Source organism: Trachymyrmex cornetzi, unplaced genomic scaffold (genome assembly GCF_001594075.2).
Source record: "Trachymyrmex cornetzi isolate Tcor2-1 unplaced genomic scaffold, Tcor1.1 scaffold223, whole genome shotgun sequence".
NCBI classification, from domain to species: Eukaryota; Metazoa; Arthropoda; class Insecta; order Hymenoptera; family Formicidae; genus Trachymyrmex; species Trachymyrmex cornetzi.
In genome coordinates, this window is record NW_017296881.1 from 4,399,995 (window position 1) to 4,419,144 (window position 19,150).

Below are 19,150 nucleotides of genomic sequence, written 5' to 3' on the forward strand. Positions count from 1 at the left end.
GTGAGATAAACAGAAACGAGTTTCCATCGAACGCGATGGAAGTATTGAGATTCAGTCGACATCATGGAGAGTCTGAGCGAAGGTGATAAGGCTGTCTTGAATACGATCTTCGATCCGTTTCAACCTCTCGGTCCGTCCGATTTTTCAGACGTCTCGGTTTTCCAGGAAATTGGTACGTAGCTAATGACAATATAATACAGTATACGGAAAACGAATGTTGTGTTAACAGTATTATTTAATTGCAGTCTAATTGAAAACTATTATTAATAGTATATTATTGATTGTTTTTCGATTTATTAGTATTTGAGAATAATATGGATATGGATTTGATTATATACAATTTTCTGAAAAAAAGTGGAAATCACACACACACAAATATTAAACGGAATATGTGAAATAGTTTATTATCATAGTCTAAAAATAAAGATTTTAATTAATATAATGTTTTTTTCTTTCAAATTTTACAACAATTCACATTTTTTCGCCGTTGGGCTATAAAAATATCTGACGTTTATTAAAACAAGAGCATGACGTATTTGTTTCATTAATACTGTTATCGAATTAACAATAAGATATTTTCAATTTGACTGCTGTCGGCAAAGTAATGCTATTAATACATCATTTTTCCGCAATTATTAAGAGCATATTTATCAGAATGTTTAAAATAACAAACTTTCTTTGTACGATAAGATATTATAGATAGTAATAAAGTTATTATTACTTATAATCAGTCAAAAAATACGAATTACAATTTCTTTATAAATTTGAAGTGCAATTTAATCGTGAAGAATAGATTATTCTACGGTCCTTTTTAATTCTTCTCTGTCAAGTGTGTGTGTGTTGTGCGATTTAAAGCCAAGATTTCCATTCAATCTTAATGACGATGTAGTCGAGACACTTGTTACACTAGTTGGACACGATTCAAACCGCAGACTTCTCAGATCGCTCGAAAAATCTGCTAACGCTTAAAGCCCGCGGGTAACCGCATTCGTCTGAAGCGAAGTATATTCCGGCGCGAGCCATTCTCACGCGAGACATTCAGATCATCATGAATATGCAAGGAATTGCACGATGTAAGAACAGATAAAGTTTCTTGTTGTTGTACCTTCAAGGCTACGGTCTGCAGAGTGAATAAAATTATATGGAAAATTGTACGTTGTCATTCAATTTCTTATAAACTGCAGTGTGTCATATCGAAATAAACATAGACGCACAATAATTATGTATAATATTCATATTGTACAGTTTCTCTTAAAAGTAGCTATATGTATTCTTTATATTAATTAATTTAGCCAATTATTTTGTAAAAATAATAAAAAAAAATCGAGAAAAATTAATATTTCATGAGTTAAGTATTTAGATGTTGGGTTATGACATGTTAACAATAATTATTTTTATATCTACAATTTGCAATTAAAACAGGTAAAGTTCCATTGTCAATATATTATTATATGTAGAATGATTAGAAGAATCGTATTGTGTGATTAGAAAAATCATATGGTTTCATTTAAAAAATATAAATAATATTAATGTTCTACTAAAACCGAATACAAAAATTTCTTACTTTATATTTCCATGATGAAACTGTGAAATTTTTTAGATATTTTCTTCTGAAATGGGAAACAATTGAAATATTTGGAGTGTTAATTATAGATATCTCTATGTACGCTATGCGTAATCCACACATCTTTTTCAATATTTAATTAAAAAGAGACGGATGTCTTCGAGGAGGATCACTTAGAACCGGATGTACGGGACATCATAAAGAAGGCGATAGTCTGCGCGGAAACGAAGAACTTTGACGAATGCTTTCAGCTTTTCGACCAAGCATTGAAGAAGGCACCTAAATCGCCGTCAATCTTAAACGACAGAGCGCAAGCTTTACGTTTGGCGAATCGACACAAAGGTATTTTTAGTTGCGAAAATAAATTTCTATGAAAATTTTTAGAGAAGAAAATTGTAACACTTGATTATCGTTCAAATTATTATTTAGAAGCATTAAAGGATCTGCATCTGGCGGTAGAACTGAGCGAAGGCAAAGGAAAAGCAGGCATCCAAGCACTCTGTCAACGCGGTGTACTTTATCGTTGGATGGAGCAAGATGACATGGCCAGGGAAGATTTCATCAGTGCGGCAAAGGCTGGTTCGAGCTTCGCTAAATCGCAACTGGTTGCTCTGAATCCTTATGCGGCTATGTGCAACGCGATGTTGCAGAAAATGACATTCCAGACCAATCAACTTTAATCTAACGTGGGATTGCAGGTCAAGATAATGACCATTTAATAGATATATAACGCTTTATTTTATTTTTTTTTATTTCCATATAGATAAATTCACGAGCGGATCCACAAAACCTACAGATCCTGATAATCGTATAATAATAATCGTAAAAGTAATAATATAATAATAATAGTAATAATAATAATAATTATTGGAAATTTCGCATAAAAATATAAATTATCTGTATTAAACTCGGAATATACATTTATTTGTAAAATCGGGTCTAATTTTTGCTAAAAAGGAACTCGCGCTAAATCGCCAAACAACGAAGAAAACGTCAAGTTCTGTACCCGTAAAGATTCCCTCTCTTCCAGCTAAATTAGTTTCTCCCTAGAACTAATTTAAAAATTATATCTAACGGAGAGAACTCGGTGCATATTAACTACATTGTCGGTAGACATTGATCGCATTGAGATAGATTGAAGACTTCGAACAGTACCATAATTTATTCAACGGAAATTGATAACGAAATTACTCCTAATACGATTTCTTCATTGTACACACAAATGTTTATATAGATATTTATATGTATATGTATAGAATAAAATATGCCTTATATCACGCTTACGCTTTTGTTTTTAGAGACAATACTTTACATTCACATCAGTTACGGGAAATTCTGTCCATGCAAAAGTCACAAGCGATTTTTCCCACTCGTTCATGATCGTATCCTTAAATGCAATAAATGTGGAGAAACTGCTACGGTCTGTTTCTTAGATTCGTGCATCGAATTCGACATTCGAATTAACCGCAAGCATATATCGATTTCAGTGATGATTAATGCGATAATTAATACAGCTGTTTGTCCCAGCAAACATGAAACTATCTACTGCCCAGTTTTCACGTTTTAAACCATAACGAAATCTCGACTCGTATTAGATTTTTCGCTCTCCGAACCTTCCTCACTGCCGTCTTCTCCTTCGGCTGAATCGGACGAAGTTTTCCTCTCTTCGCTAGGTAAAGCTAACTCCTCGTTAGACGCTTCTGTTGCTACAGGTTCTTTCTCTTCTCTAAGAATATAAAAACATAGAATCAGAAATACGTATTATATTAAAATGTTTTATCAAATATGAATCTCAAAACTTACTGAACTAATGGCGCATCTTCGGAATCAGAATCTTTCTCTTTCCTTCTTTTCTTTTTGCTGATCTTCTTATCGCCGTCCGATGTGGGACCATAATATTCATACTGTAAAAATTTTTGCACCATAAATTTAAATGTTTGTCACTGTCGATAAAGGAACGTAATCAACGCTATCATGCTAACCTGATATAATGGCCAGAAGGACGCAAAGAAGCCAACGTCGGCTGTCAGATTAGGTAACAGCCATAGATGACATCTACCCAACGTGGGTACCCAAAGAAGACAGAATACAATCATCCTAATGATAGCCAGTGCTAATATAAATACGAGAAATCCCGCAGCGGCGACACTTAGATAGTAAACTCCATGACGAATAGTTAAGGGCCACAGTGGGAAGAGACAGACTCCTATTGCACCTAAGACTACAAGCGTACCAAAGAACCAATAATACACAGGAATTGGCTCGTATATCCACACATATGCGTCATTACAATCCACAAAATACTGTTCCATGTGCATTTCTAGTCTCACCTGAAAACAAAACGTGTCATTTACAAAGAGATAAAAGAAGAGAATTTTAGCGACACGAGTGAACCGTTCACGCTTACTTTTGGCTTTTTCTTATGTTCCTTCCGTTCGTCGATTTTCTCTTCGCCTTTCTCTTCCTTTTCCTTCACCACGACTGCATCTTTGTTTTCCTTGGAATCTTCCTTATCTGTGAGTTTTTTGTCCTCTTTCGTAGTCTTCTTCTTAATGCCCCGCATTTTGTTAAGTTCTTCCTCCGATATCACCACCTTCTTGGCTCTGTGAAAGAACTTATGCCTGAGCATCAGGTCCAAGAACTGGGAGACCTGCTCACGGTTCTCGAACACCGTGCTCCAGGGTGAATTTTCCAATAGGGCATCGATTGCACGTGACCCAGTGAAGTATTCCACATTGTGAGTCCTATCGAACTTGGTCTTCTTCGACGGTACATTATTGCGGATCCACTTAGCTACCGCGTACTCTTCCTTGGACGGTTTGTCCTGAGCGCCTTTAGTATCCAGACTGGCTACTTCCTGTTACAAAAATAATAGCAACGTTAGACGGTTCACGAAGAAAACTCCAGCAGGGAAAGTACACAGGGACGTGCGTTCGCCTGAAATCTGACGGACACGAGGGGAAATGTGAGCTGTAAATTCGCGATCGTCTTCGTGTTCCGTGACCCTGAATGGGAGAATCGTAGGAAGTATCTCGAGATCTGTCTACGTCATTCGGATCAGCGCTTATCAGTGATGACACGTTTCTCAAATCGACAGATCGAGAGCGATCGCGCACGATGATGCGAGTCGCGTTTAGTGTCGGCCCATCGCGACGTATTAATTAGCGGGCTGCGTGCCGTCACGATTTTTCGTCCATATGCGACGCTTACATCTTTGCGCTTCCTGTTTTTCCTGCGCTCCGCCATACTGTAAATCCCGTGTCACGCTTGCGCGCACAGATCCGCTGCTCACGCTGCCGGCCGCCGAAGCTGCTGCGAACTGGCATATGCGGAACACCACGGACGTGTACCCTGGTGTACCCGAAGCAAGCACCGTGGTGGCCAGTGGTGGCACGCGAAAATGATCTCCTCGACGCCGTCCGCGTTCACTTCTCCTTTTCCTTATTATTCCTCTTTCTTTTCTTCCTTCGCCTCTTTTCCTACGAGATATTCGTCCCTTTCGGGACACAGGACACCACCTGGTGTGTTTACTGATTTACTCCGATTCACAAACTGAGAATAGCAGGAGCGCCGGTCGAGAAGTTTAGTGGCGCATCTGAGAAGCTTCTAGAAAAAGGTCGTGAAATGACGTGATCAGCAATGGAATGTCAATGGACCATCGATGATCGAGGTATCGAGAGAACGATAAAAATGATGGCATTGTTGATCGTTTTGGATTTTCGTCGCTTCGATCGAACGCGGTCATCTGTCAAGTCAAAAGCTGCATTCAGCAGAAACAGGTTTGCAACTGTAAGATTTTTTTAACATGATTCGTTTATATAGGTATTTAAATCTGGGGAACTAAGGACTGCTAAAGACAAGGATCTGCAATTATTAAAGAATTTTACACAGTTGCAAAACTGCTTTTTCTGCCAAACCATTGCCTATTTATTACAACTGTTTTCATTGTGATTTATGCATCACGACAAAAGATCGAGATATATGTATAGTTCAAATAAAGATTGTAAAAAATTAAACGAGAACAATACACATAAAAAATATGTGTGTATAATAATTTTTCAGAATATTTGAATAACTATATTCAGAAAATTTTCCAGATTTTTCAATACAAATTATTGAAACACTTTTTGAAAGTATTATGTGAATTTTGAAATATTCCAAGATGTCCAAGAGGTTCTTTTAGCTGAATATTTTAAGCTTTTTTCCTCTTTTTTTGTAACGTGAAAAGAAAAAGAGAAAAGATGAAATTCAGCTAAAAAAACTTTAACCTTGGAAATCTTGGAATACCTTAGAATTCATATATATGTATGAAAAATTTGAGAAAAGATGTAGATTTTGTCGGCATTTTTGAAAAGCTTTAATTTGTAAAAAGTCTGAGGATCGCCCAAGCAGAACAACAAATTATATACGATATCAAAATGATGTCAAAATAACTCCAGAATGATCATTAAAAGTCATTTTTCAATCATTTCCGATTCATTTTAATGTCATTTTGACGTGACTTGTTGTTCTGCTAGAGAAGTGTTCTAAAAAATTTGGTCAGAAATTCTGTTAAAAAAAAAAACAGGCGTTCTTTATCTCAAACATGGTGGGCTCCAGCTGACACCAGCTGACACCGCTGACAGCTTAGTAACTTTAAACTCCTATAGAAAGCGTTGCTTTCGAGGCCGATTCCCATTCGCCTGCGGATCACCCGTCTACGTTACACGCGCTGGGGACGATCACGCTTTTGTTTGTCAGTGCTGTTCAGTGCTGTTCCCGCTGGTGTGTTCGTGACTCGTGTGTTCCGTGCGTGAGCATCGGTGATCGTTGCGGGTAAACAAAGGCGGGTATATTCAGCGTGCACCATCGGAGTTTTATGTACGGCGTGAATATGCGCGAACGCGAGGAGTTATCGAGGTGTTTTCTACCGGGCCAGCCGGGCCAGGTCCCGCTGCCACCGCCGCCGCCGTTGCCACGAGCTCCAGGCTTGGACGCCTTGCACAGCCTCTGCAAGCAGATCTACCCGGACCAGAGCAATCCGCTGACAGTTACGGCGATCGTGAAATATTGGTAAGAACCCGGTGACGGCGACGACGCCGATTGTTCTCGCCGAAGAATGTCTCGAGGAAGGCTTGTTTTTTTTGCCGAGAGTCACAGGTGGCTTGGATATTTGGCATAGCGATTGATGTCCTGTTAGTCGATTAATTAATTTGTGTCTTTTGAAGCCCCTTTTAGCAATTATTTTCTTAATTGCGTTTATTGTGTTATAAATTTTATTTTATCTGATTAATTTTGTTTTGTGCATAATTCTTTCTATTATTTTTTTTACTATAGGATAGAATGATAGAACTTCCTGTAAAGTGTTGTATCAATTTTCTTATCGAGTCAATGCATTGAAATGGCTTTAAATCGTTATACGAAAGATACGCTTCTCTGAGAAGCATGGGAACTCAATTTTTCCACTCCTTCCTCGCGAGAAAAGGCGATTACAACGCGACTATATTTAGCCTCCCCTTTTACATACATAAAACCGGATATCCTGTCAGCTGACTTGAGTTTTCCCTTTAGGTTAGGAGGACCTGATCCCCTCGACTACATCAGCATGTACGCCAATTCAGGATACCCCGACCTCGGAGTACCTCCACATTGGCATTATATCAGGTAAGAATATGTTTACACTAGTGTCAAATTTAAGATCTATTCACAGGATATTCTAGTCTGTGCGACTCATCTAGAATCTAAGGACCTGGAGCAAGCAATTTATTGCGCAGTTTTATTTAAAATTTAACTAAGGAGATTATAGAAATAATCTTATAAAAGTTTATCAATTCTATCATATAAACAGCAATTTTTCAGTTAATAAATTGAATTAATGAATTGTGTTTATGAAATGAATTTTGAACATTTTAGAGTTTAGAATGTTTTCTTCTCGTTTCTGATTTGAGAATAGGAAAATATTAAATTTTGTAATTATAACTTTTAATCATAAATTTCAGGGGAGGGGGTTAAACCTCCAAATCTTCCTCTTAAATGCATCCATAGAAAAAGATTTTTCTTATTTATTTATTTTTTAAGTACAGGGGAAGTCCCGTTTTGGTTCTAATTAAGGAGTAAAAGGGGAATATATTCTTTGAAACTTGGACTGTCTAAAATTGAAGTATCTCATATAACAGTTTTAAATTTTTCTATTTAGGATTTAGACTCAGTTTCACAACTCATGATTAACTCTTAACCGAGGTTTAACTTAAGAGTTAGGTTAAACTTAAGGTTTAACTTAAGAATCAATTTCTTCATCTCTTTTTAATGCTAGAATTGGAAAGAGATGAGAAATAAGTTGAACCTCAGTTAAGTGTTAACCATGAGTTGTGAAACTGAGTCTTAATGTATTATTTAGGATGCGCTTGCATGAAATAAGGGATATAATTTAAGACTTGTGTGTTTGTTAAGAGAGAGTTTAAGTGAATACAAACTATGGCAGATGCGCGATATGTAGAAGCTACCGTTTCATTCCGATGTTTCATTGGAATTTGTGTGCGGAATGACGAATGATCTTCCGCCAAAGGGTGCGGGTTCCTTTCCCTTTTTTCTTCGCGCTGGCGACCCTCGCTTCTTCGATTTCAGACAGCTGTCCTAATACTACTCCGTGCTTCTCTATATATAGAGAGTGTGTAGGGTGCAGGAGGAACAGAGTCGTTTAAATCGTGGGGAGTCGGAAATAGAAGCGCCGGACTTCCCCTTTTTCGTCTGCGCCGGCTAATTATACTTTGCCATTGACGAAAAGTCTACGTACTTTTTTTGCACGCAAGATATTGTTGAGTCTTTCTTTTTTTTGCATGTAATATTTTTTTTTAATATTCTCTTCATTCATCGCTATTTGATTTTTGTTACTATATTCAGAAATTATTTTTAAAAATAAGAGCATAACAAAAAAAACGTGGTACAGAAACACTTATTTACATTATACTCCGTTTATTTAAATGCAGTTTAGGACTGTCCGATTTACACGGCGACGGTCGATTGCATCCTAAACCTGGTTCAGGCCGCCCCAGCGGATTTGGATTTGAGTTGACCTTTCGTCTGGCTCGTGAAAGAGGCGAGACGACGCCGCCCACGTGGCCGGCAAACGTGATGCAGCAATTGGCCAAATATGTTTTCAATTCCGGGAATACGTTGATGCCGGGCGACCATGTCTCTTGGCATGCTCCACTGGACGGTGGAAACGGTTGTATCACCCAGATTTTGATGGGACAGGACCCGCAGCTTCCAACGTCAATTTCGACACCCCACGGCGACGTATGTACAAAAGGCTCGAGCCTGTATTCCTAAAACATGATGGTTTAATGATTTTCAGACTCATTAAGATTTCTACAGATAAATAAAATTTATAACTTAGCCATATTATATTTATTTAGCTTTAAATTGCGAATTAAATAAAAAAAAAGAGAGAATCTGCCTTAAATAATGAAAATGAGTTGCATCCTTATGATCCTTTATTGTTGGAAATAGGTCTCGTTTGTTCAAATCGTCGGCGTTACTTCTGAAGAACTACAGGCAGCTCAACACTGGAACGGTCTGGGTGTGGTTAATCTGTTAAGAAGCGCTAGAGGCTGTGGCCCGTGGTTAGTCACCGACATGAGAAGAATGCATTCTGCTATGGAGGATGATCCTTCTATAGCTGAGAAAATACAGTGCGGCATTGAGAGAGATGGGTCAAATACTAGCGGTGTGTCTGCCAAATGTTGGTAAGTGATGATAACTGATCAATAGAATCAGGAATTTGAGTTTAAGACCATAGCCTTATGCCCGTATCAGATTAGAGATTGAGATTGAGATTGAATTTAATTTATCAAAGCAAAGTAAGTTTACTAAATTTGATATTAATTTTCTTTCTTCTGGTTAATTTTAATCTCAATCTCAATCTCAATCTCTAGTCTAATACGGGTATTATTTGGGTGTAGGTGGGTGCAAATAAACGACAGAAGCATGGAGAGATACAGGGAGAAAAGGGACGATTCCGATGACGACGAGGACGTGAAGCCGATCGTGAAGACAGAGAGACTGTCGCCTTGCGAGCAGCAGGACGCCAACGTCTCTGACGAAAATAGTATTAGAGCTTTGCCCGGACTACATCTAACGTTCAATCTTGAAGCTGGCTCGTTATTACCGTTGGCAATAAAGTTAGTCATGATAGAATTGAAATTCGTGCAGCAGAGCTGCAACAGCAACGTCATATGAATAATGTAATATTTATATTACAGGGGTCGTGTGATGCATGGGAGGCATTTCACGTTCAAATCTATATTGTCCCACTCAGCTGTTACAATAGTCGCGCCGTCTGTTACGGGCACTTTTGTGTCCAAAGAGAAGCCGTACGTCGTTCAAGGACCGTGGCTGCAGGTACTCCTCTCGGAAGAGTTGTCCGAGAAAATGGCCGAAGAGTTTCAAATTCTGAACGCGCCAGATAAGGTAACAACGTGTGAGATTGCTTTAAAACGATGATACACATTTAGGAAGTTTTGTTTAATTATTTTGGAACAAATCAATGCTGAATATTTTATATACGTTTTAATATATCTTATTATAGATCCAATTGCCAAAAACATTTTCTTGGCCGGAACATAATTTAGTCATCACCATCATCAATGATTAAACTGTCCAATGATGCAATCCATGAAGATTACTCTTCACTCTGATTAAATATATTTAAGTTAAAGATAGGACAATGAAAGTATTATCGAGCCTCATTGTAGGTCGAATCTTTTTATTTATAACTACGACGTTTCCCATGACTCTCTAGCGTAAGATTTTATAATTTATAAATGTTATCCTACGCATTTAAATGTTCATCAATGTGCGAAAGCAGAGATTTGCGCATGTTTCCAGATGCGTTTTTTTTTTTACAAAAAAAGTGATGTATTTTTCTATATATATAAACGTTCCAACGTCTCTCTTTTACAAATTGATGCATGCTTATATACATGAAAAATTTCTACAACGCTTGTTAGATTGTTTAACTTGATATATTGTTATATCAATGCAAAAACGGTATGTAAAAAAAGTGTTACAGATTTTTTATATATACTTCACTATGTACATAATATGACGTAAATTGTATATGCTATTTTACGACGAAATTTGAGATGCGCCTTACACATTGTTACATATAATAAACGTTTATGTAAATATATCTTATAGAGATATTCGTACTTCACAAAGAAAATCTTACATAATTATATCAGTTATTCTTTTATGACGTTGATCGATATCGCCTGTTATTTCGTTTCTTTGGCCTCCTGCCCGTCTTTCTCTCGCGAAAACACGCATCCTGGCTGTGACTCCTCGCCGTCGGATTGTTATTATTGCCGCTTTGCGTCACGTGTTGCCCAAACATATTGAACAGCTTTGTTTGGGGATTCTGAAGTATCAATATGACATTGAAATCAATCACATGTGTCAAAACATGGAATGCGAACGGTCGTTTTTTACGAAAGTAAGAAATCGCGGTACATATCTTCAAGTTTGCAATCTTCAAATCACAGCAATAAGTCTATTTTTTCTGCATTACGATGACTCTTATAATGAAATGATCTCGTCGTTGGGTAAGTTTTGCATTTATATGTAAAATATAAACGAAGAGCCGTTAAAAATGTCCACGTTAAATGAATGTTTAACGCGATGTTTTTTCTGTCGGATCAAAAACCAGATAATGCACCATGCGACCACACGCAGATCTTTAGATTTCGATTGATATCAGTCGCAAGAGTAGTCTACAAAGTACTTTACCTGGTTTTTGCACCGTAGTTTTCCCATGTTACATCGACGGCAGCGGTATTCCTTGCGAGACACGCGCACGAACGATTTAAAGTACCTGCACATCGCCTTGTTTGACGATTCTAAAAAGCAGGGTACCACATTTGCAAGCGATATCGCACAATATAGTGATTGCAATGGGGTACAGTATCGGCCAAAACGAGACGTATTCTTAAGATATATTTTATCTTATAAAAAATTTTGATAATTGTTGCATAAACAAAGTAACTTAAATTAGAAAAGATTTTTCCTTTTTTATTTTTTAAGTGCAGGAAGTCCCGTTTTGGCTTTGATTGGGAAGTAAAATCGAATTATATTCTTTGAAACTTGGACCGTTAAAAATTCGGGTATATCTTAGATATAAGACATAAAAATAATAATTTTTTGATGTACTTTCTGTGGAGCTCAAAACTGCGATTGTTTACTATTAATTGTTTACTATTAATTTGCGAGCGACTCTTAACCCTTCTGATTATCGGGTGCGAATCATCAGCCATTGTTGACAATAATGATTATCGCGAGATACTTAGTATGTACCCTCTTAAGAAGATTCATGAACATCTTAACGGCTCCGGTACACAAGGCAATGACAATGCAGGCAGAAGCAAAGTCCTCGACGTCATCGCAGCTGATGTTGCTAATGACATTAACGATTCCTCGAAAAACATTGGCGAAGGTCTGCATCGCGTCAATGCATAAATCTCGGACAAAGCAGATCACCTAAAAATCCAGTTATTTAATATTCTTATAGATTTTCTTCAAATAGGATGTATATATGAATATATACCATTCTTCTTATATATTATTGCACATTTCTAATCACTTGAAATGAATTAGAAAATGCGGCTCTAATTCTAGTTTTAAAAAGATATTTTTATCTGTTTAACCTTCGTTTTGAACTGATGGATATACAATCTTATTCACAATATATTTAAAATGTATTTAATTACTGTATAAGCGCATTATTGTCACCTGAAATATTAATTTCATCATCACGAGTACTAATTCAATTAGCCTCGCTAAGCAATCAAATATGATGATCAGGATGAGCTCGATGGTCTCCCAGATCCAACAAGCGGCTCGCCACAAAAGATTTACAAATTGATCGGAGATACTGGATATTCGATTTTTCATGATCGGTCATTGCTGTTAAGATTTATATTTTGCCATAAAAATTTCACGAATTAAAACTAAAGCAGTCGTGTCAATCGTCCAAAATAATAGAGAAAGACAGAGAGAGTTAGAGAAGTAGGTGGTTAATTTGAATAAAACAAAAAGCGATGGAGCTTATTGCGTTGTCTGAAATTGCCTGCATATTTCTTACGAGAAAAAGGACAAAGATCGGCATTCGTAGTCGGTTATTACATTTATATAAGATTATCTTAAGTAAGTATATTCTTAAGAAGTGATAAGTCAATCACATTAATCAATATCTTTCGATATTAAGACGATCTTAAAGTATGAACAGATTATGAATACCGGCTAGAGAATAAGAGAGTTTATTTAACAATTTCAAAATCTGCTTTATTGATATGAAGCAATATGAAGCTGTAATTACAATCAATGTATCGCACATATATAACCAGTGATAGCTAGAGTAAATGGCGCGTGGATTGCTGCTTGAAAATAATGAGAGAAACTATAGCTTATTAATCAAAATCTGGCAGTATATTCACTATGTGGTCTGCTTAATGCATCGTATTATAAGATTTAATGAGAAAGATCATCGTTAATAACCATTACAACGCGCTCGCTGTTGTAATCTCTCAATGTCGTCCGTCGATCTCTTCTAATCCTGCATTCATTGTTAGTGCTGAAAATCTATAATGCTCATAACGTGTACTATAGATTTTCAGCATTAACAATGAAGTTTGCAACCCAAATCGTCCAGTTCTCGAAAAAAAAACGTCTGATCGCACTCGCGTCGTGGAGTGTAAATGGATCACGCGAGTCCCACGAGAATCGGCAATACAAGGACGATCAGCGGTGCAAGATTCCTCGACGACGCGTTGCACGCGTCCGCATCGCTGCAAGATTGCACACATCCGCGAACGTATCTACGAGGTATTCGTGAATGTTTAAAAATAATAAATTTTGACTTCCGATTTTTTACTTCGGTTTTTAGCTCGATATTTGGCTTGTCTTACTTGTCGTCGAAGTAGAAACCACCGCAGTGGGACATTCTGATAATCTCGGAGTCCGTTGTCAGGGTTCCACTGTCCAATGCGCAACCCCTCACCATCAAGGTCACACCGGATTCATCTAAGCCATGAAGTCAATTAAGATATAATTTAATATATTTGTTAACACGAAATTCTCACTTCTTACAAAAATTTAATACTGAATGATAGTGATTAATTATTTAAACTTTTTTACAGTTGTTAAGAATTACAGAATAGAACTCTTATTTTAGATATCAAATGCAGTTTAATAGAAAAGAAATAATTTCCACTTTCCAGCATTAAATAATAATAAAAATAATTAATTTGGAATCAAATAAGTAATTTCCAGTATTAGATTGGCCAAGTCAATGAATTGTCAAGTCGATTAAGATACAGTTTAATAATGTACTTATTAACGTGAAATTCTCACCTTTTATTAGAGATTTAATAGAAGGTATAAGTGATTAGTTACTAATTTTGGGTTTAAATTGGATTTCTGTAAGAGACGGTCGATTTTAACATAATAAAGATATAAAAAAAAATGAATAAAAATAGTATATCATGTCACACGGTAACTTGGGTTTATTACCATATACACCGGCAATCTTGAGACAAGCAGTCGCTGGGAAGAGGCCATCCCGGCCTTTCCTACCCCCTAAGCAGGGCGACTCCAAGAAAGCGCGGCTCCCATTGTTGTGAAATGGGTCATCGCAGGGTTTGTTGTCGCCATCGATCGAGACACACTTGAAACAGTCAATGGCCCACCCTGTAGAACAGGCAAGTTGCACTCGTAAAACGAAACGAAAAAGAGTGCGGTAAATAAAACTTGGCAACCTGACATTTCTCGTATTTGCAGAAACATCTCTCCGACGTTTGTTCTAGATACAAAATTCACTTGTCAATGATAAGAAGCAAGTGATAAGGATTTTTATATCATCAGGGAATTAAGAATGCAATAATACTATATGCAATAAACAATACTATAGCAATCTAACATCTCTGTTTGGGACATATTTCGTTTACTCGAACGTTTTATTCTAGATACGAAATTTCATTTGCCAATGATAAGAACGAATGTTAACGGGATGCCGAAGTGACCAAATTATCGACATTATAGTCGTATAAAAATTTCCGAATTAACTGAGCAAAATAAAAAATCCTTTTACACGATTAAAGTAGACGCAATATTAAGAAATGGTGCAGTGGACTTTATACTAAAATCGAAAAAAAGTTAAGTAAGTTATTAACTTTTTTTTATTTTAATATAAAGTCCACTGCACCACCTCCTAATTTTGCGTCTATTTTAATCCTGTAAAAGGATTTTTGATTCTGTTTAGTCAATTCGAACATTTTTATATGTATAATATCGAGAATTTGGTCACTCTAGCATCCCTTTAAGAATTTTTGTATCATCGGGAAATTAAGAATGCGATAAATAAAACTTGGCAATCTGACATCTCTCGTCTGAACGTTTTGTTCTAAAATCAAAATTTCACTTGCCATTGATAAGGAGCGAGTATTAAAGAATTTTTATATCGTCAGGGAATTTTTATACCGAGGAGAGATCTTAGTGATCTACAAGGTGGTCTCGGAGCTCAAGCGGCACCAAAGCGAGCTATTTTTATATATAAAACAGCACGAACTATACACGTCGCGCGTTAACAACTTGTCCTCGAAAGCAATGTGTGCAATCCGGTTATCGATCTTGTTCGCGCGAGATTCGCAGATAGTCCATCGTACCACTCTTTAGATCTCGTTATTAAGAAAGATTGCGATTGCCTATTTTCGCAAGATCGCAACTACTTCGGTACCTAATCGTCTACCGACCTCTCTGGAAGAAGGCGATGACGGTGAGCGCGAGACAAACGATCCGGGGATTCCCTACGTTCATGCTTCGGCGACCCGGAGGCGTTGGTTCCCGATGGAGTCGCACTCTCGTTGACGTCAGCTTCTACATCCCGGATTATGATGATACCGAGCGGATTTCACGCCGGAGACCATTTCAGTCGCGGACCCGACGTTCTCCAATCGTTCCCAACCGATTGTCCAACGTCGTCGCGGTCGTCGTCGCAGGGTAGAATGATTCACAGGGCACCGAGTGACTGGCCGGACGGCTCTCACGATCGCACTTCGTCGACGTTATTAACGTACACAATGTTTTGACGGCTGGTTGCCAAGGCAATTCACGGCTCGTCGTCGTACAGACCTCGATCTCACCCTCGCCGAAGATTTGAGGGTGATCGATGGACTTTAGTTGAACACCGTCATCGCTGACCGACGGCAGTAGGTCCTCATCTGTTGGCGTTCAGCGACCGCGCGAGATCTGGCTCGACTTGGTTTTTACACGCCATTCTAAACGATCCTCGCATGATCCCACCCTGGGACACGTACATATGTGCGACACGCGAATAGTGGGTGCAGTTAGAATTTACGATGGATGATAGTGTGAAAAAAAACATGCTAACGAAAGTATGTAGATTCATGTTCATTTATTTTGTTTTACTCTTATGATTTGTCTGCAGTGCGCTAAATATATTGTGACCTGATATCTTCAAGATGCTAGAAGAATCTAAGCCCTCATATGTTTCCATTCCTTTCGGTAAGGCTAAGAGCTAAGATCAATAGCAAAGTAGAATATATGAGACAAATGCAAGATATTTCTTAGAACTTGAACATAAAATTAATGATGATTTAAAAGAATGACGAATTCAAGGATAACTGAACAGATACGCCATCTGAAATAATTAAAAGATTATTCTTTAAAAGATAAGACTCAATCTATTACAGTCTTTAGAAAATTAAATAAAATATAATATTTATATAAAAATTGCGCGCGGAAAGAAGCATGTAAAGTCAATTAAATATCTGTATATTAGTTCGTAAACATACATTTAGATAAATAATTTTTTTAAGTAAAAAATTGTCTGAAGACGTGATAATATATAAGCTAAGATAATTTCTGAATTTTTAATGTAATTAATTTTGGATTCATGATCTTCTAATGAATTTTGCAAAAACTTTTAAATCGCAAGAAAATATTTTTGAGAACTTTAAATTAAATAATGTAGCGTGTTTAACAGTGTTTAACTGGATTGAAAGTATTGGAAGGATGGAAGTATTGGAAGAAAAAATAAATTCAAAGCAGACTGAAATAATTTAATCAACAATTATACTTCTATTCTTATCAAACTATAATGCTAAAAATTATTACTATGTTAATATCGATCATAGATGCTTGATGCACATTTTATTTCAAAAAGTTATAAAAATAATATATTAATTGTAAGTTAATACAATAATATAATTACAATTAATTAATTTTGAATCTATATGTACTCAGCAAACAAAATATACATGATATTTATGTAACATGTATATAACTTATATAATTGTTATACAACGTTATATATAATTGTTCTATTTTGTGTTTGTATTGTTATATTCAAGAACTAGAAAGAGATGAAGAATAAGTTGAATTGGTTAAGAGTTAACCGTGAGTTGTGGAACTGAGTATAAGTCGAATTTCATTTTTAGTTGATCAATACAAAACAGCATCTATTATTCTTTAAATAGTGAGTTTAAAATCGTTCCTGTTTTATCAAGCTGTTCGTTTCATACATTATTTTTTCGTGAGTCATTCGGATAGTTGGACTATGAGGTGGCGGGCGACATCGGACAATCTAATTGTGAGCAGTCAGCGAGACTTCTGATGGCTGTGTTTTGTTAGAAATAAATATGGGAAAGAGAGATAAACAAATAGGATGAAGAGAATACAATATTTTATAGCTGTTAAGATATTAATTTCGTGTTGACGCTTGACGCTTATTTTTAGCGTTAAAATAAATCACGTGGTCAAAATTACAATGTAAGAATAAACTCTTACATTTCGACCACGGTGTAAAAATATTCTTATATCGTAGTAAAAATTGACAAATATCAAGGATCAATTTTGATGAAGTGATCTGTTTTGACGCCAAAAATAAGCCATGAAAAGATTATAGGTATCTTTAAGAAATAAGAAAATGATAATATAAGAGAGACGAATGAGCGGTTTTCTATTTCGAAAAGTAGAGGAAAGTCGCCGATACTGACATAGGTCTCCTAAAGTGACGCCCCCTTATTTTTCGGAAACTAACTATTGCACTTTATTAATACTAATAAAATCATGATCTGTTTAGTTAATTATATAGAAGTACAAACTCATAATTCGTAGGTTGTGGCTTGTTTCTATATCAAATCAGCTAAAAATAAATTCTATAAATGCGAAAATAAAATTCTTACGATTTTCTTTTGCAAATTGTGAGGTTTAAATAATAGTGACTATATTGTTGATAATATTACGTCATTTTAAATACTTGTAGTTTCCGAAATAAGTTTTATTTATATTATTTCTTCTATTAGTCTTTTCATAATACGATTTTTAATTTAAAATTGGGGTGTAGCGTAAACCGACACACCTGTAGAATCGTGCATATATGGAACAACTCTAGAAAAACTATCGTGTTACATATTTGCATCTTGCAGAACAGCATAAAGTAAATATGCATATAATTCAATAAAAATGTTACATAGTGTCAAATAAATCTATTGGAGCTGAACGCAATCGTGCATATATGGAACAACTCTAGAAAAACTATTGCGTTACATATTTGCATCTTGCAGAACAGCATAAAGTAAATATATGCATATAATTCAATAAAAATGTTTTATAACGAAGTAAAATGATTCTGAAAAATCTTATATAGGTGTTAAACTTAATTCCTGCCGTTTTTTGTCTCCAAAATTGATTTGTTTCGTAGGGAAGATGAATGAATACCTCAATCAAAGTAATTTCCTCCATTTTTTTACTAACTACCACTTTAATACTAATTAATAGTACTTTATTAATAATACTTTGATGAAGGTATCCCTTCGAAACAAATCAATTTTGGAGACGAAAAACGGCAGGAATTTAGTTTAACATCTAATACATTTACTTATAGGTACTTTATACAGATAATTCCTGTAAAAGAAAAAGAATAGGAATACGTAGCATTACTGCCTACTGTGTTAGTTTTGGAGCTCATTTTGTCAGACGCTCATTTTTGCATAACTTACGAAAAACTTAATTATTGCAAAATTGCAAACAGTATTATAAAAATTGCTTATACTATCTGATAGAAGATACTTTTTACTTTATACAAAATAGAATATACCGTGGTAAAATTTTAAAACAATATAGTTAAGAAGGCATATACCACGAACGCCAGATGAGAATGACTTGAAAATTTATTTGTATTTGAAATATTACAATAAAATAGACGTTTCGGTCTTAAATTAGACCTTACTCAGTATTACAAAAATAGTCAATAATAATTTATTACGCATATAATTAGTTAAAATTAACGAATATAAGTTCTATATGTTGTCCGCAGATGATTTGATAACGTTCTTAAATAGATTTGATTATGATAGACGCAACCGTGTTCAAACAATCAAATTGTCTACCGGATCCCGATAAATGAACCAAAGCCAATAGGAACATTCTTTGTTCAATCTCGATGCAACACAAAAGTTCCCATTTCTATTAAAAATTATATATAAATTTTCTTAAAATTAATCATATTGATCGTGTTCACAAATTTCTTTTATG

General features: G+C 35.9%; 6 protein-coding genes across 9 annotated transcripts in view; 2 read left to right on the forward strand and 4 right to left on the reverse strand.

Annotated features, from left to right (window-relative positions):
- LOC108760313 (uncharacterized) overlaps positions 1-76 on the reverse strand; it is a 32,769-nt gene extending 32,693 nt beyond the window's left edge. The window contains exon 1 of the mRNA XM_018506187.1: positions 1-76. The gene's annotated coding sequence lies outside the window, so the exon portion shown is untranslated.
- LOC108760315 (tetratricopeptide repeat protein 36 homolog) lies at positions 6-2,416 on the forward strand. 3 transcript variants are annotated; one of them, XM_018506190.1, is made up of 4 exons: positions 6-172; positions 1,709-1,906; positions 1,994-2,262; positions 2,328-2,416. In XM_018506190.1, exons 1-3 carry the CDS (start codon positions 64-66, stop codon positions 2,242-2,244), a joined length of 558 nt encoding a protein of 185 aa, XP_018361692.1. In that variant the 5' UTR covers positions 6-63; the 3' UTR covers positions 2,245-2,262; positions 2,328-2,416. The 3 variants fall into 3 exon arrangements, with proteins under 3 accessions (XP_018361692.1, XP_018361691.1, XP_018361693.1); XM_018506189.1 differs by having other exon boundaries at positions 1,994-2,416; XM_018506191.1 differs by having other exon boundaries at positions 1,712-1,906; positions 1,994-2,416.
- Positions 2,417-2,445: 29 nt separating this feature from the next.
- Positions 2,446-5,207, reverse strand: Trp1 (translocation protein 1). Its single transcript, XM_018506192.1, has 5 exons — positions 4,775-5,207; positions 3,972-4,421; positions 3,547-3,894; positions 3,368-3,468; positions 2,446-3,290 (listed from the first exon to the last, which is right to left on the reverse strand). Exons 1-5 carry the CDS (start codon positions 4,808-4,810, stop codon positions 3,128-3,130), a joined length of 1,098 nt encoding a protein of 365 aa, XP_018361694.1. The 5' UTR covers positions 4,811-5,207; the 3' UTR covers positions 2,446-3,127.
- Positions 5,208-6,143: 936 nt separating this feature from the next.
- Su(fu) (suppressor of fused) lies at positions 6,144-10,780 on the forward strand. Its single transcript, XM_018506011.1, has 7 exons — positions 6,144-6,616; positions 7,115-7,207; positions 8,530-8,839; positions 9,053-9,288; positions 9,505-9,723; positions 9,805-10,012; positions 10,131-10,780. The coding sequence occupies exons 1-7, from the start codon at positions 6,423-6,425 to the stop codon at positions 10,194-10,196; spliced, it is 1,326 nt and encodes a 441-aa protein (XP_018361513.1). The 5' UTR covers positions 6,144-6,422; the 3' UTR covers positions 10,197-10,780.
- LOC108760205 (uncharacterized) lies at positions 8,794-12,613 on the reverse strand. Of its 2 annotated transcripts, none has more exons than XM_018506012.1 (4): positions 12,329-12,613; positions 11,894-12,076; positions 10,773-10,961; positions 8,794-8,868 (listed from the first exon to the last, which is right to left on the reverse strand). In XM_018506012.1, exons 1-3 carry the CDS (start codon positions 12,488-12,490, stop codon positions 10,794-10,796), a joined length of 513 nt encoding a protein of 170 aa, XP_018361514.1. In that variant the 5' UTR covers positions 12,491-12,613; the 3' UTR covers positions 8,794-8,868; positions 10,773-10,793. The 2 variants fall into 2 exon arrangements, with proteins under 2 accessions (XP_018361514.1, XP_018361515.1); XM_018506013.1 differs by lacking the exon at positions 8,794-8,868 and adding an exon at positions 11,330-11,439 and having other exon boundaries at positions 10,829-10,961.
- A 351-nt stretch (positions 12,614-12,964) lies between these two features.
- Positions 12,965-15,861, reverse strand: LOC108760257 (uncharacterized). The gene is made up of 4 exons (XM_018506079.1): positions 15,346-15,861; positions 14,108-14,284; positions 13,504-13,618; positions 12,965-13,413 (listed from the first exon to the last, which is right to left on the reverse strand). The coding sequence occupies exons 1-4, from the start codon at positions 15,407-15,409 to the stop codon at positions 13,299-13,301; spliced, it is 471 nt and encodes a 156-aa protein (XP_018361581.1). The 5' UTR covers positions 15,410-15,861; the 3' UTR covers positions 12,965-13,298.
- Between the last annotated feature and the right edge of the window lie 3,289 nt (positions 15,862-19,150).

Coding starts and splice junctions, on each gene's coding strand:
- LOC108760315 (XM_018506189.1), top strand. CDS start 64: ATGGAGAGTCTGAGCGAAGGTGATAAGGCTGTCTTGAATACGATCTTC. Junction 173..1,708: donor CTCGGTTTTCCAGGAAATTG/GTACGTAGCTAA, acceptor TATTTAATTAAA/AAGAGACGGATGTCTTCGAG. Junction 1,907..1,993: donor TTTGGCGAATCGACACAAAG/GTATTTTTAGTT, acceptor ATTATTATTTAG/AAGCATTAAAGGATCTGCAT.
- Trp1 (XM_018506192.1), bottom strand. CDS start 4,810: ATGGCGGAGCGCAGGAAAAACAGGAAGCGCAAAGAT. Junction 4,422..4,774: donor AAAACAGGAAGCGCAAAGAT/GTAAGCGTCGCA, acceptor TTTTTGTAACAG/GAAGTAGCCAGTCTGGATAC. Junction 3,291..3,367: donor GAAGATGCGCCATTAGTTCA/GTAAGTTTTGAG, acceptor TTATATTCTTAG/AGAAGAGAAAGAACCTGTAG.
- LOC108760205 (XM_018506012.1), bottom strand. CDS start 12,490: ATGAAAAATCGAATATCCAGTATCTCCGATCAATTTGTAAATCTTTTG. Junction 12,077..12,328: donor TGATGAAATTAATATTTCAG/GTGACAATAATG, acceptor CTGGATTTTTAG/GTGATCTGCTTTGTCCGAGA. Junction 10,962..11,893: donor TCATGAATCTTCTTAAGAGG/GTACATACTAAG, acceptor TTGATACTTCAG/AATCCCCAAACAAAGCTGTT.
- LOC108760257 (XM_018506079.1), bottom strand. CDS start 15,409: ATGAACGTAGGGAATCCCCGGATCGTTTGTCTCGCGCTCACCGTCATC. Junction 14,285..15,345: donor CATCGCCTTCTTCCAGAGAG/GTCGGTAGACGA, acceptor CCTGTTCTACAG/GGTGGGCCATTGACTGTTTC. Junction 13,619..14,107: donor CAAGATTGCCGGTGTATATG/GTAATAAACCCA, acceptor TTCATGGCTTAG/ATGAATCCGGTGTGACCTTG.